Source organism: Bufo bufo, chromosome 3, assembly GCF_905171765.1.
Source record: "Bufo bufo chromosome 3, aBufBuf1.1, whole genome shotgun sequence".
NCBI lineage: Eukaryota > Metazoa > Chordata > Amphibia > Anura > Bufonidae > Bufo > Bufo bufo.
The window spans coordinates 552,973,946-552,990,004 of NC_053391.1; the positions used below are offsets into that span (position 1 = coordinate 552,973,946).

General features: G+C 45.0%; 1 protein-coding gene across 2 annotated transcripts in view; it reads right to left on the reverse strand.

Moving 5' to 3' along the window:
- Positions 1–16,059, reverse strand: part of SUCLA2 (succinate-CoA ligase ADP-forming subunit beta) — a 178,837-nt gene that overhangs the window by 15,857 nt on the left and 146,921 nt on the right. For both annotated transcript variants that reach the window (XM_040425455.1, XM_040425456.1), the window contains exons 8-9: positions 6,530–6,672; positions 5,850–5,970 (exon numbers count right to left, since the gene is read on the reverse strand). In XM_040425455.1, the coding sequence (XP_040281389.1) occupies positions 5,850–5,970; positions 6,530–6,672 (264 nt within the window). The remainder of the gene's footprint in view (positions 1–5,849; positions 5,971–6,529; positions 6,673–16,059) is intronic.

A 16,059-nucleotide genomic window follows, 5' to 3' on the forward strand; every position in this document is an offset into this window, starting at 1 on the left:
AAAGTATACATATTGGGTATCGCCGCGTCCGAAATAAACTGCTCTATAAAAATATTACATGATCTAACCCCTCAGGTGAATACCGTAAAAAACAAACAATTTTTTGTCACCTTACATCACAAAAAGTGTAATAGCAAGCGATCAAAAAGTCATACGCACCGCAAAATAGTGCCAATCAAACAGTCATCTCATCCCGCAAAAATCATACCCTACCCAAGATATTTGCCCAAAAACTGAAAAAACTATGGCTCTCAGACTATGGAGACACTAAAACATGATTTATTTTGTTTCAAAAATGAAATCAGTGTGTAAAACTTAGATAAATAAAAAAAATAGTATACATATTAGGTATCGCTGCGTCCGTGACAACCTGCTCTATAAAAATATTACATGATCTAACCTGTCAGGTGAATGTTGAAAATAAAAACAAATAAAAACGGTGCCAAAACAGCTATTTCTTGTTACCTTGCCTCACAAAAAGTGTAATATAGAGCAACAAAAAAAAAATAAAAATCATATGTACCCTAAACTAGTACCAACAATACTGCAACCCTATCCCGTAGTTTCTAAAATGGGGTCACTTTTTTGGAGTTTCTTTCCTTCTGCACCCTGCAGTGTGCCCGTACAGCGGTTTACGACCACATATGGGGTCTTTCTGTAAACTACAGAATCAGAGCCATAAATATTGAGTTTTGTTTGGCTGTTAACCCTTGCTTTGTAACTGTAAAAAAAGATAAAAACTGAAAATCTGCCCAAAAAGTGAAATTTTTAAATTGTATCTCTATTTTCCATTAAATCTTGTGCAACACCTAAAGGGTTAACAAAGTTTGTAAAATCAGTTTTGAATACCTTGAGGGGTGTCGTTTCTTAGATGGGGTCACTTTTATGGAGTTTCTACTCTAGGGGTGCATCAGGGGGGCTTCAAATGGGACATGGTGTCAAAAAAAACAGTCCAGCAAAATCTGCCTTCCAAAAACCATATGGCGCACCTTTCCCTCTATGCCCTAATGTGTGCCCGTACAGTAGTTTACGGCCACATAAGGGGTGTTTCTGCAAACTACAGAATCGGGGCAATAAATATAGCATTTTGTTTGGCTGTTAACCCTTGCTTTGTTACTGAAAAAAAAAAAAATCTAAATTCTAAAATTTTAGCACCATTTGCCATTAACTCTTGTGAAACACCTAAAGGGTTAACGACGTTTGTAAAATCAGTTTTGAATACCTTGAGGGGTGTAGTTTCGAGAATGGGGTAATTTTTGGGTGGTTTATATTATGTAAGCCTCACAAAGTGACTTCAGACCTGAACTGGTCCCTAAAAAGTGGGTTTCTGAAAAATTTCAAGATTTGCTTCTAAACTTCTAAGCCTTGTAACATCCCCCAAAAGTAAAATATTCCCAAAATGATCCAAGCATGAAGTAGACATATGGGGAATGTAAAGTAATAACTATTTTTGGAGGTATTACTATGTATTATAGAAGTAGAGAAATTGAAACTTGGAAATTTGCAATTTTTTTTTAATTTTTGGTAAATTTGGTATTTTTTTATAACTAAAAATGAATTTTTTTTAACTTCATTTTACCAGTGTCATGAAGTATAATATGTGACGAAAAAAACAATATCAGAATGGCCTGGATAAGTCAAAGCGTTTTAAAGTTGACACGGGTCAGATTTGCAAAAAATGGCCAAGTCCTTAAAGTGAAATAGGGCCGAGTCTTTAAGGGGTTAAGCTGGCCATTTATAGCTCTGTACTAAGTATTCATATTTGCTACTAGAGGTTCCATTCTATCATGGGCCCCATTTGCTACCCTTGTTGTCTGCATCAACAGTCAGACAACTCGGTGTGGCGCACTATTGGTGCCGCTCTGCAGGGCCGGTTTGGTCCGATCATGTGGCTTCTGCCACGTGATTTGCGACGTCATCATTTGGCGTAGCAGGCTTTGGGGAGCGTCGCCGTGATGCGCGGACCCACTTCCTTGTGTTCCACTGGTCACGTGACTTCCTTCAGACCGGAAGTAGGGTGGATCGGGAACACTGGCGCGCAACTCTGTACATTTAAAAGGCGCTGACAGGTAGGTACTCCTTGCTGACAGCCAATTTGGATAGCACTTATCCTAGGGCAGTGGTGGCGAACCTATGGCACGGGTGCCAGAGGTGGCACTCAGAACCCTCCCTGTGGGCACCCACGCCCTGGAAAAAGTCTAATATGCCTTAGACCATGGGTGTCAAACATGCGGCCCGCGGGCCGCATGCGGCCCGCAATGAATATCTTTGCGGCCCGGCAAAGATGCAGCATCGCAGACTGCTATGTATGAGCCGGGAGAGAGGAGGGGCTGGAGTCCGTAACTAGGGGCGGGGCCCGGTGCAGTCACTGTACTCTTACACCGGGCCCCGCCGCTCACCAAAGTATTTATAAACGTGAATCCTTATCCTGTTATTAAGTTGAACTAACGCTGCGCTCTCCCATGTTCCCATGTTCCCCTGTATCCCCATAGCACTTACTTAAGCTTCAATAGCAGGCAGAGCGGACGGCAGCAGTAACGTCACTCACTGACGTTGAGCGCCTGCTCCGCCCACTTTATGAATGAAGCAGGCGGAGCAGACGCGCGACGTCAGTGAGTGACGTTACTGGTGCCGTCCGCTCTGCCTGCTATGGAAGCGTGTTTGTAAGTGCTGTGGGGATACAGGGGAACATGGGAGAGCGCAGCGTTAGTTCAACTTAATAACAGGATAAGGATTCACGTTTATAAATACTTTGGTGAGCAGAGGGCCGGTGTATTGGGGGACACTTATGAGGGGGATCTGTGGATGACATATAGCAGTGTCATCCACAGATCCCCCCCATAACAGTTCCATCCACAGATCCCCCCCACCTCATAACAATGCCATCCACAGATATCCCACCCCATAGCAGTACCATCCACAGATCCCCCACCTCATAACAATGCCATCCACAGATATCCCACCCCATAGCAGTACCATCCACAGATCCCCCACCTCATAACAATGCCATCCACAGATCCCCCATAATAGCACCATCCACAGATCCCCCACCCCATAACAATGCCATCCACAGATCCCCCACCCCATAACAATGCCATCCACAGATCCCCATAATAGCACCATCCACAGATCCCCCACCCCATAACAATGCCATCCACAGATTCCCCCCACCCCATAACAATGCCATCCACAGATCCCCCCCCACCCCATAACAATGCCATCCACAGATATCCCACCCCATAGCAGTGCCATCCACAGATCCCCCATAACAGTGCCATCCACAGATCCCCCATAACAGTGCCATCCACAGATCCCCCATAACAGCGCCATCCACAGATCCCCCATAACAGCGCCATCCACAGATCCCCCATAACAGCGCCATCCACAGATCCCCCATAACAGCGCCATCCACAGATCCCCCATAACAGCGCCATCCACAGATCCCCCATAACAGCGCCATCCACAGATCCCCCATAACAGCGCCATCCACAGATCCCCCATAACAGCGCCATCCACAGGTCCCCCATAACAGTGCCATCCACAGATCCCCCATAACAGCGCCATCCACAGATCCCCCATAACAGCGCCATCCACAGGTCCCCCATAACAGCGCCATCCACAGGTCCCCCATAACAGCGCCATCCACAGGTCCCCCATAACAGTGCCATCCACAGGTCCCCCATAACAGTGCCATCCACAGGTCCCCCATAACAGTGCCATCCACAGATCCCCCACATGACAGTGCGTCATCCACAGATCCCCCATAATAGTGTCATGCACAGACCACCATTAATTCAAAGCCCACCAAAAGCACAACTTTTGGTTAAAAATATTTTTTTCTTATTTTCCTCCTCAAAAACCTAGGTGCGTCTTATAGTGAAGTTTAATATTTGTATATATATATATATATATATCTATCTATCTATCTCACTTGTGTTATTGGGCAACGGGATGTAGGGGGTCAGCAGTCATGAAACAACAATGTTGTTCTATGAAAATGTACGATTTTTATTTATTTTTTTTGATGCGGCCCACAAACTTAAATTTTGTTTTTTTGGCCCATGTTAGCCTTTGAGTTTGACATGCTTGCCTTAGACTTTTCCTGCCATTCATCAGCGCAGGGCGCACTATGAACAGCACAGGCAGCGCACTGAATGTAGCTATTATAGCTAAGTGATAAAGTACATGGAAGATACACTATATTGGACTGTAGTATTCAGGTTAAACTGCGTGTTGGCACCTTGTGATAAATAAGTGGGTTTTGGGTTGCAGTTTGGGCACTCTGTCTCTAAACGGTTCGCCATCACTGTCCTAGGGTCACACCTGGACTCTAGCAGGCCTCACCCACTGGTGCGCCTGCATTCAAGCTAATTGGTTTGTTCTGGTCATTTTAGGTGGTCTGGCTTCTACTGACCAGCCCCCTGTGTTTCTCTTGAATATTCTCATACCAGCCTTAACCATTAGCTTGTACTTATAATCCCCCCCCCCCACTAATTTTTTGTTTTGTAATGCAAGCCCAATCCATTGCTTTTTATTGCTTATGTACATCTCCCCTAATGAGTTCGCTGAATGAAACGTGACACGTTGGGAGTTACCTGAATAGGGTGCTAGGGATTCCGCCCCCACACAGGGATAGGTATCCGGACGGGGACGTTCCTTGCGGGGCAAGTACCTCGTATAGACAGGTAGGGCGTTATAGCCCCTGCCCCTCCAGTAGGGTGTTCTAGGGCCTGTTGCTCCCGATTCCTGTCTATGCTGTGGTTTTTACGCTGGCACTGATCCGGTATGGTGACACATCAACAATGTCTACCGTTTGATATTTGCAAACCATCCAGGTTTACTGCATACATGGGTGAGAACGTTCCTGTTTGGGCTGTCTCATGTTTGTTTGTTCTAGAGGCTCTTCCTGTTAGCGCTCATCTATTTTAGAAATATATATTAAATGTTAAGTTTTACCCCTTTGTCCCCTAGGAGATTAGTACATTTTGACATTTTTACATTTTGGGAGTAATTGGTCAAGCCTGCTACTTGGACTCACAGATCGTCACGAATATATGAAGTCAGTTTTGCTAGAGTCTGCATGGTCATACTTTGCACCAAATTTATCAAATGTTGCACATTGTTTGTTAAATTTGGGGCATTTTTAAGCCTAACACTTCCGTTAAGAAATACTTCTACAGTTTTTCTTTTGTTAATGAGGTCGTTTAGTTTTTCGTGTTTTTGGGACTTTTAGGGCCCGGCTAGAGCGTTTTTGGGCGCCACATATCTTACGTGCCCAAGTACCCCTGTGTAGCAGGGCAGCTGTAGAAATTAATGGGGCCGCAGCATGGCTTATACATTTGCCACAACCCAAGAAATGCAAAAAATCCAGCATTATTGAATATTTTGCGATTTTGAGGTAGCAGCAAACAGGCGAGTCTTGTTGCCACCCTATTTATTTCTATGGCTGACCTACTACACTGCAAAACTTGGGTGCGCAAATGTAGCATGCCCAAAATTGCTGTATAGCCCTGCCCTAAAAGTCACAGTGATAAATCAGGAGTGAAATTAATTAACATAGCTAACCTTGCGCACGTTCAAAACTGGAGTGGTGTAAAAATACAAAAAGCCACAAAATATAAGCACAAGTGAGAACCAAAATTTGCCTATGACGGATCCCAATACTGAAAATATTAACGCTAGTGTGAATGTAGCTTAATACACTGATAACTGAGCTGGTAGGTCACGTGACTGAAAGCAGCCTGAAACTGAAACGCTGTCAATTTCCACCATTACCCGACCTCTACAGCAGATCTATATATAGGGAGAACAGCATACAAACGTACAAAACATTAAATTTATTGTTTTACCTTGTAAGCGGACCACAATAGGTATCCTAAGTTCCAGATCCTTTACAGCCATGATGATGCCTTGTGCAATAACGTCACATCTCATTATACCACCAAAAATATTCACTAGGATAGCCAGGACCTGAATAGGAAAACTGTATACTTCAGTTATACTTTAATAATAAAACAGGAGCAAAGGAGTGCAAATTACGAAATCCAGCTGGGAACGTAGGCAGGCCCCAAGAGTCTCAGATGTGGTAATATCGTGGTTCAAACATTTCCGAGGACATACATTCCCCAAACTCATAAGGGAAATACAAAACATGAAATAATCTATATGTGTGAAACACAAATGTGTTACATAAGCACATAAACATGTGTCAGGCTCAATACTACACATCCCACTGAGCTGAACACCAAGCACCATTACTTTGTTTTCTGAAAACTGCTGCTAGCCCTATTTAACCTGGAATGTGATGTCTTCGATGATCTGTTTGTTAAAATCATCATTGATGGTGCTTCTAGGAACAAGGCTAAATCAATACTGCTTCAAGTTTCACAAGGGGAACAGATAGATGAATGCAAATAAAATCTACTGCACATGTTCCCTGCCCAACTACACTCACAAGACTGCTAATCAATTGACTGCAAATTGAGGCTTTACTTGCAGGATCAGGTGTAGAAGGAAAAGTGAGTGGTACCTTTTTATCAGATGTGATGAGTCTGAAAGCTTCTGTTACTTGGTGGACAGTAGCACCTCCACCAACATCCAAGAAATTTGCTGGAGTTCCCCCATGAAGCTTTATGATGTCCATTGTTGCCATGGCCAAACCAGCACCATTCACTAAGATTTGAGAACAAAATGGTAAAATGTAATCTCAGATGATAAAATTTCACAAACAGACAATCCCATGGCAATATTCCACTCAGCATTTAAGGTGGCCACATACATTAGATCAGTGTTTCCCAACCAGTGTGCCTCCAGCTGTTGCAAAACTACAACTCCCAGCATGCCCAGACAGACTTTGGCTGTGCGGGCATGCTGGGAGTTGTAGTTTTGCAACAGCTGGAGGCACACTGGTTGGGAAACACTGCATTAGATAACTGTCTAATGTGTAAGTGGGTGTTCAAACTTTCCCTGACAACAGATGTGTTGGTCTCCCACATGTATAAACCCTTCTTCTCCAGAGAGATAGGCTGCCAGAGGTCTCTTGAAGCAGCACTTTCCCTTCTTCCTTGGTAGTGAACACATACTCGGGGGGGGGGGAGAAATAGCTGTCAACCAAAAGTTATTTATGATGTATGGCCACTATTTGTGGTGCCATATAAAGCCAGATCAGGGCAATCTACAGGATTTCTTATAATAAGGAATTTGTCTATTGTTCAATGTTAAAATTGATATTTGTAGATATTTTTCAATGCAAAAAGCCACAAACATATTGCAGGTCTGCCTTATTGATGGCATCTGTCAGCAGACTTGTACCTATGAAACTAGCTGACCTGTTGTATTTGCACTTGGCAGCTGAAGGCATCAGTGTTGGTCCCATGTTCATATGTGCTCGCATTGCTGAGAAAAATTGTGTTTTAATATATGCAAATGAGCCTCAAGGAGCAACGGGGGACACTGCCGTTAAAGGCTATGTACACATTGGGAGGCAATTTTTGTTTATTGCATTTTATTCATTTTTGGCTAAAAAGTATATTTTCACTTCTGTCACAAAGGGTTTTTCTAACAGAGTGACTCGTACTTTCACTTTGTGCCAGTTATCTAATAACCCTTATCTTTAAAGTATAACTGTCGTATTATTATTTTTTTGAGTATTGGATTGTGGGGATTAATATCACCTTGGTGGCCCTATTTCAACTTTTCACTGTGTATTCAATTACCCCTTAATTCCACATTTTTGTTCCCTGTACTGCCTACTTTTACCTGTGCTTAAAATAGGGTTGCTAGGCATGGTCCGTCTATCTGTTGATAGACTGAGCACGCAGCGTGCAAGGTCACATTACTGACAGCCAGGGACTGTAAGTAAATGATTAAAGCCAGGTCCTCCCCAGCAGCTGATAACAGTGCCTGGGCTGTGTGCACTTCTCCCTGTCCCTGCGCTTGGCAGACGCTCCCTCCCTCAGCAGACTTTGAGAATGCAGAGTTGAAGCAGCGCACAACAGGGAAGGGAGATCTGCCATCTGCTCAGTGTATAAATTAAAGCAACATGTGGTAAGAAAACCCCTTTATGCTGCAGGAGATTAACCATTTAGGGGGGGGAGGGCTCTGGTTACTGACACTTTTGGGGGGGTATTGTCACTGGCTAGTGAGGGCAGGCGGGATTAGCCTCAGGGAGAGGACAGTGGGGGCCATCTTAACTGAATAGTGAAATTGCAGTTTTATGTAGAGTGGTTGCTAAGGGCTGAATCTTATTAAATATGGGGTAAATCTAATAGTAACGGATTCTGGAATATTAGGTTAGTAGTAACTAAATATATGAAAATTGAAATTAGGGTCTAAATGTGACAGTTATCCTTTAAAATACTAAGAGGTCATAAACACTCATTTAAGCCCCATTCTTATCAGTAAGATAATAATTGAGCTTTGATGAGTGTTTATAAGGTCAGAGAGCAGAGATAAGGAGCCCCTCTGCTCCACAGATGACAGAAAATCCACAGGCAGCTAGCAGAGCATCTCAGCTATGTACAGAAAAAAGGATTCCATATCGTCAATAAAGACCAATTGAAAACATTATTTACAGCTCAAAACAAGTACAATCGTTCATTTCTAACTATAATTTGTTTTGCCTTAGTCCTAATAGCAGCACAGATGGGGTTAACCACCCCCCGTGGACTGGTAGGACGGGTGGAATTTTTAATGAGCCCAAGTAATATAATAAAACACTTAAAACTTCCCTATAAAAGAGGGAATCACCCCCAGCCCACTGTGTTGTAGCAAGAAAACTAGACTTACTAGCGTGGGAAATTTGTGTGCTGCTGTTAGGACTAAGGGAAAACAAATTATCGTTAGAAATTAACGATTCCTTTACGTCCTACCAGCAGCACAGATAGGGAGATAGAACACCTAGGGAGGGCCATCATGCCTGGCAGAACCAAGTATAGTCTGCCCAAAGGCAGAGTATTCAGCTAATCTGGCATCCAGTCTATAATGTGAGATGAATGTTGATTCAGAGTTCCAGGAGACAGACTTGCAAATCATGTCGAGCGGAAGACGACTCCTCTCAGCAAAAGAAGTAGCTACGGCCCTGGTAGAATGGGCCTTTACAAACCGTGGAAGGTATAGAGATTGGGAAACAAAGGATTCTCTAATAGCCTCCTTAATCCATCGACTGATGGACGGCATAAATGCCTTATGGCTTTTAAACTTACCGGCAAAACGGATTAGAAGATTTCATCTGTCCTGAACTCCTTTGATCTATCCACATAGATCTGGAGGCATGTCAAGACGTCCAGAGGTCTAACAGGTTCCCCGGAGGAGATAGAAGGTGTAGAAAGAACCGGGAGGGATATCTTGGATGATAATTCTGGAACGAAGGAACCTTAGGCCTAAAGTACGGGAGAAATCTTAGAAGGGTCCAGTCTTGCAAAAAGATGTTATAGGGCTCGTGCGCTGAGAAGGCCTGAAGCTCAGAGACCCTCTTGGCCGAAGTCACTGCAAGGAGAAAAACAAGTTTCCAAGTGACGAACTTGAAATCTACCTCCTCCAAAGGCTCAAAGGAGGGAGATGCTAACCCCTTGAGAACTACTGATCAATCCCATTGAGGAATGGGTCTCAGTACTGTAGGCTTTAATCTTTCAGCTCCCTTAGGGAACCGTTTGATGAGCGGGTCCTGAGAAAAAGACTTGTTGAAGCAAGCTGAAATGGCTGAAACGTGAACCATCAAGGTAGATGGAGCAAGGCCTTTATCAAGGCCGTCTTGCAGGAATTGAAGGATGGCGGAGAGGAGTGGATCTGCAGACGCCACCTCCTTTGAGGAACACCAGGAAGAGAATATCCTCATAATCCACAAGTAGGCTCTCTTGGTAGAGTCCACTCTTGAATGAGACCGCGTTCTCAGGACCGACTCTGAAAGCCCTTCTATTCTGGGAAGAGACTGATCAACCTCCAGGCTGTCAGGTTGAACCTGTGCAGATCTGAGAAGAGGTGAGTGTCCCACAACACCAGGGTCTGCTGAGGGGGGAGCCTCCGATATTGCCCTCGACTCATTTGGGTGAGCTGGGTAAACCAGGATCTCTTCAGCCAAAACGGTATGATGGCTATCACCGAGGCCTGATCCTGACGGATTTTCATCAATACCCTCGGCATCATGGAAAATGGAGGGAAGATGTAAGCCAGCCGGAACCTCCAGGATATTGACAGAGCATCTATCGTATGCTGTATAGGAAGCAAAACCTCTCCATCTTGGTGCTGAACCTTGTTGCCATAAGATCCACCTCTGACATCCCCCACTTGAGAACCATCTGCTTGAATATCTCCGGATGTAAAGACCACTCCACTGTTGGAAGACCGCGGCTCAGCTGATCCGCTATCATATTGAGGGAGCCTCGAATGTGGATCGCAGATAAGTGGGAAAGGTTTGACTCTGCCCAATCCAGAATCACCCTGATTTCTGATAGGAGGGGAAGTGATCTTGTGCCTCCCTACTTGTTGATGCAAAGTACCGCAGTCATATTGTCTGACTGGACTTTCACAGCTTTGCCCCGGATCTGAGGGGCAAAGTGAAGGAGGGCTAGCCGGATAGCACGAATCTCACAGAGAATGGATGAGAGAAGTCGCTCCTGAGGAGACCAGGTACCGTGGACTGGAGTGTCGTCTAGGTGAGCGCCCCAGCCTACTTGGGACGCATCTGTTGTCAATATGATCCAGGTTGGCTGGGTCATAGACTTCCCATCTGAAAGATGGCACCACCATCTGAGTGAATGCCGAGCAAGAGTTCAGCCCTGCGGGGCTGCCATTCCATTTGGAGAGGATCTCCGACTGCAGCGGCCGGAGGTGCCATAGAGCCCAAGGGACTGCTTCCGCAGACGCTGACATGAGCCCCAACATCTTCATGAGGGTCAGAACTAGGAATCACCGAGGAACGGATAGGAACTCTGCCGTGTTCTGTATTCAGGATCTTCTTTCTGGAGTCAACCGGAGAGACATCCCGACAGAGTCGATTATGAAGCCTGGATATCTTACTGAAGTCTTGACTTCTGCTAGATGATGATCCACCCTTGGCGGAATAGAAAGGAGATCGACATGAAGATGGTGGGTCAGGACCGCTAGAGAAGAGGCTTTTAAAAGCCAATCGTCCAGATAAGGAATGATGGTCAGTCCTTGAAGTCTTAGAGCCACCACCACATAAACTACCAACTTGGTGAAAGTGTGAGGGGCAGAAGAAATGCCAAAAGGAAGGGCAACAAACTGAAGGTGTCTGATGACTCCCGAAACCTGGACCGCAATACTGAGATATCTCCTGGAAGCAGGATGAATCGGGATGTGCAGATACGCATCTTTGAGGTCCAGGGTTGCCATCACGTCTCCAGGATTGAGAACGTGAACCACTGACCTGATAGTCTCCATATGAAACCTCACCTTCCATATATACACTGCTCAAAAAAATAAAGGGAACACAAAAATAACACATCCTAGATCTGAGTTAATTAAATATTCTTCTGAAATACTTTGTTCTTTACATAGTTGAATGTGCTGACAACAAAATCACACAACAATAAAAAAATGGAAATCAAATTTTTCAACCCATGGAGGTCTGGATTTGGAGTCACACTCAAAATTAAAGTGGAAAAACACACTACAGGCTGATCCAACTTTGATGTAATGTCCTTAAAACAAGTCAAAATGAGGCTCAGTAGTGTGTGTGGCCTCCACGTGCCTGTATGACCTCCCTACAACGCCTGTGCATCCTCCTGATGAGGTGGCGGACGGTCTCCTGAGGGATCTCCTCCCAGACCTGGACTAAAGCATCTGCCAACTCCTGGACAGTCTGTGGTGCAACGTGACGTTGGTGGATAGAGCGAGACATGATGTCCCAGATGTGCTCAATTGGATTCAGGTCTGGGGAACGGGCGGGCCAGTCCATAGCATCAATGCTTTCGTCTTGCAGGAACTGCTGACACACTCCAGCCACATGAGGTCTAGCATTGTCTTGCATTAGGAGGAACCCAGGGCCAACCGCACCAGCATATGGTCTCACAAGGGGTCTGAGGATCTCATCTCGGTACCTAATGGCAGTCAGGCTACCTCTGGCGAGCACATGGAGGACTGTGCGGCCCTCCAAAGAAATGCCACCCCACACCATTACTGACCCAATGCCAAACCGGTCATGCTGGAGGATGTTGCAGGCAGCAGAACGTTCTCCACGGCGTCTCCAGACTCTGTCACGTCTGTCACATGTGCTCAGTGTGAACCTGCTTTCATCTGTGAAGGGCACAGGGCGCCAGTGGCGAATTTGCCAATCTTGGTGTTCTCTGGCAAATGCCAAACGTCCTGCACGGTTTTGGGCTGTAAGCACAACCCCCACCTGTGGACGTCGGGCCCTCATATCACCCTCATGGAGTCTGTTTCTGACCGTTTGAGCAGACACATGCACATTTGTGGCCTGCTAGTGGTCATTTTGCAGGGCTCTGGCAGTGCTCCTCCTGTTCCTCCTTGCACAAAGGCGGAGGTAGCGGTCCTGCTGCTGGGTTGTTGCCCTCCTACGGCCTCCTCCACTTCTCCTGATGTACTGGCCTGTCTCTTGGTAGCGCCTCCATGCTCTGGACACTACGCTGACAGACACAGAAAACCTTCTTGCCACAGCTCGCATTGATGTGCCATCCTGGATAAGCTGCACTACCTGAGCTACTTGTGTGGGTTGTAGACTCCGTCTCATGCTACCACTAGAGTGAAAGCCCCGCCAGCATTCAAAAGTGACCAAAACATCAGCCAGGAAGCATAGGAACTGAGAAGTGTCTGTGGTCACCACCTGCAGAACCACTCCTTTATTGGCGGTGTCTTGCTAATTGCCTATAATTTCCACCTGTTGTCTATCCCATTTGCACAACAGCATGTGAAATTGATGGTCACTCAGTGTTGCTTCCCAAGTGGACAGTTTGATTTCACAGAAGTGTGATTGACTTGGAGTTACATTGTGTTGTTTAAGTGTTCCCTTTATTTTTTTGAGCAGTGTATATATCGATTGAAATATCTCAGATCGATAATCATCCGAAGATCCCCTGACGCCTTGGGAACCAGAAATACTGATGAGTAGATCCCTAAGCCCCGTTCCCCTGCCGGAACCTCCTCCAGAGCCCCCTTCTGGATGTAATCCTGAATGTAAGTCTCCAGAACCGACTGCTTTGCAGCCTGTAAAGGTTTGGTCCTGATGAACCTGTCCGGAGGAAGAGAAATAAGACTGATTAAATACCACTCGGAGATGACATTCAGGACCGAGGGATCAGAAATCTCTCGGATCCAAATGTCCTTCAAGTGGGAGAGACAACCCCCGACGGGAAGATAAGGTAGGGGAGTGGGGAAGTCTTCTGGCAGGACGACAGGAGTAACGGTAGTCATCCAAGAGCCTCGAGGAGGCCCGTAGTCAAAAGGTGGATATTTTATCTTTGGCTCCTTCGCGAGAGTGCCTCGAACCTCTTCGCCGCGCTCCCCAGTCCCTCCGAGCTCTTGACTGCTGGCCAGACCTACCACCACGGTTCTGTCTGCCCCGCTCCCAAAAGGACTGCTGGGGAAGACTCTTCCCCTTCTTATCAGACAGGCCTTCCAGGATCTTATCTAGCTCCGATAAACAGTTGGACTCAAAGGGAAGGCCACATAAATTATACTTAAAGTTGTTGTCAGTGACCCAAGGCTTAAACCACAAAGGCCTACGGGCCGCTGACACCAGGGCCATGAATTTGGCCGCCAATTTCAGCTGCTGCTGCGCAGTATCACATAGGAAATCCATTGCCAGGTTGACAGTCTTGAAAGCCACCAGAATGTCATCCCGAGACACCTTCTGATCCACGTCCGTCTGGATCTGGTTTACGCGAGACCGGAGGAACGTAGAGACTTCTGTAGTAGCAATGGCCGTAGAAGCGGAAGCTGCAGCTTCCGTATAACTTCTCCTGAGAGTGCACTCTGCTCTCCTGTCAAGGGGATCCTGCAGACTAGACCCATCGTCTGCTGGAACCAGAGTGCGCTTGGACAATAGGCAATAGCCATGTCCACCTTGGGAATGGAACCCCACAATTCAACCAAGGATTTAGCCATCGGAAACATGGTTCGAAATCTCTTGGTTAGAACCGGACCTCTCTCGGGTTTCTTCCACTCTGTACGCATGACAGAGAGGAGGGTCTCATCTGCTTTAAAGACACGAAGTGTCCAACCAGCGGGATCAGAGGGCTCCCCCGGATCAACATCATGGTCCCCCGACCTGATGAAATTAAGTAACTTTTGCGTCTTATCTTGAGGAAAGAAACACGAAGTAAGCTCCTCCTCATCTGAGGAGGAAGAACCTAAGGAGACCACGGAAGGTCTCTCTACCGGAACCGAGGACTTCATAGGGGGTCTGAGCAGGAAGCCTTTCATCCAGCAGGCTTATGACTCCTTTGATAGATCCATCTATATAGGTCTTCACTCATTGATACATATCCTGCATCGTAGGTTCACTAGAAGGTTGGACCCTCAGACGGCAGCTGTCACACCTAGAATAGGGACCGCTATCCTCCAAAAGAGCACTACAATCGTAGCAGGATAAAGGTTTCCTCTTGGAACCCGCCTTTCTGCCATGCGAATCCCGTGGAAAAGACATCACTGTAGGCAAAAGACAAGTAAAACATTTGTAAATTACCTATAAATGTTTAAGGAGAAAGGTAAAGAAAAAGACAGACCGGCGGAAGCTGAAAAAGAGGATCTGAATAATAAGGCACCAATAAGTGGAAGAACACCAACTTATAGGGACTCCGGGAGCTAGCTTGAGAAGCATGTGCAGCCAGAGACCGAACTGGTGCACAATGCTTCCTTAACCCCTTAAGGACTCTATTTCTATTTCACCTTAAGGACTTGGCCATTTTTTGCAAATCTGACCAGTGTCACTTTAAGTGCTGATAACTTTAAAACGCTTTGACTTATCCAGGCCATTCTGAGATTGTTTTTTCGTCACATATTGTACTTCATAACACTGGTAAAAAGTAAAAAAATAAATAAAAATATTTATAAAAAAAAAAAAAAAATTTACAAAAAAAAATTGTAAAAAAAATTAGCAAATTTCCAAGTTTCAATTTCTCTACTTCTATAATACATAGTAATACCTCCAAAAATAGTTATTACTTTACATTCCCCATATGTCTACTTAATGCTTGGATCATTTTGGGAATGATATTTTATTTTTTGGGAATGTTAAAAGGCTTAGAAGCAAATCTTGAAATTTTTCAGAAATTTTCAAAAACCCAATTATTAGGGACCAGTTCAGGTCTGAAGTCACTTTGCGAGGCTTACATAATAGAAACCACCCAAAAATGACCCCATTCTATAAACTACACCCCTCAAGGTATTCAAAACTGATTTTACAAACTTTGTTAACCCTTTAGGTGTTCCACAAGAATTAATGGAAAATAGAGATACAATTTCAAAATTTCACTTTTTTGGCAGATTTTCCATTTTAATAATTTTTTTCCGGTTACAAAGCAAGGGTTAACAGCCAAACCAAACTCAATATTTATGGCCCTGATTCTGTAGTTTACAGAAACACCCCATATGTGGTCGTAAACCGCTGTATGGGCACACGGCAGGGCGCAGAAGGAAAGGAATGCCATACGGTTTTTGGAAGGCAGGTTTTGCTGGACTGTTTTTTTTGACACCATGTCCCATTTGAAGCCCCCCTGAAGCACCCCTAGAGTAGAAACTCCAAAAAAGTGGCCCCATTTTCGAAACTACGGGATAGGGTGGCAGTTTTTGTGAGGCAAGATAACAAGAAATAGCTGTTTTGGCAGAGTTTTTATTTTTTGTTATTTACAACATTCATCTGAGTTAGGTCATGTGATATTTTTATCGAGCCGGTCGTTACGGACGCGGCGATACCTAATATGTATACTTTTTTTTTATTTATGTAAGATTTACATCGTTTTTCAGTTTTTGGGCGATTATCTTAGGTAGGGTCTAATTTTTTGCGGGATGAGATGACTGTTTGATTGGCACTATTTTGGGGTGCATATGACTTTTTGATCACTTGCCATTACACTTTTTGTG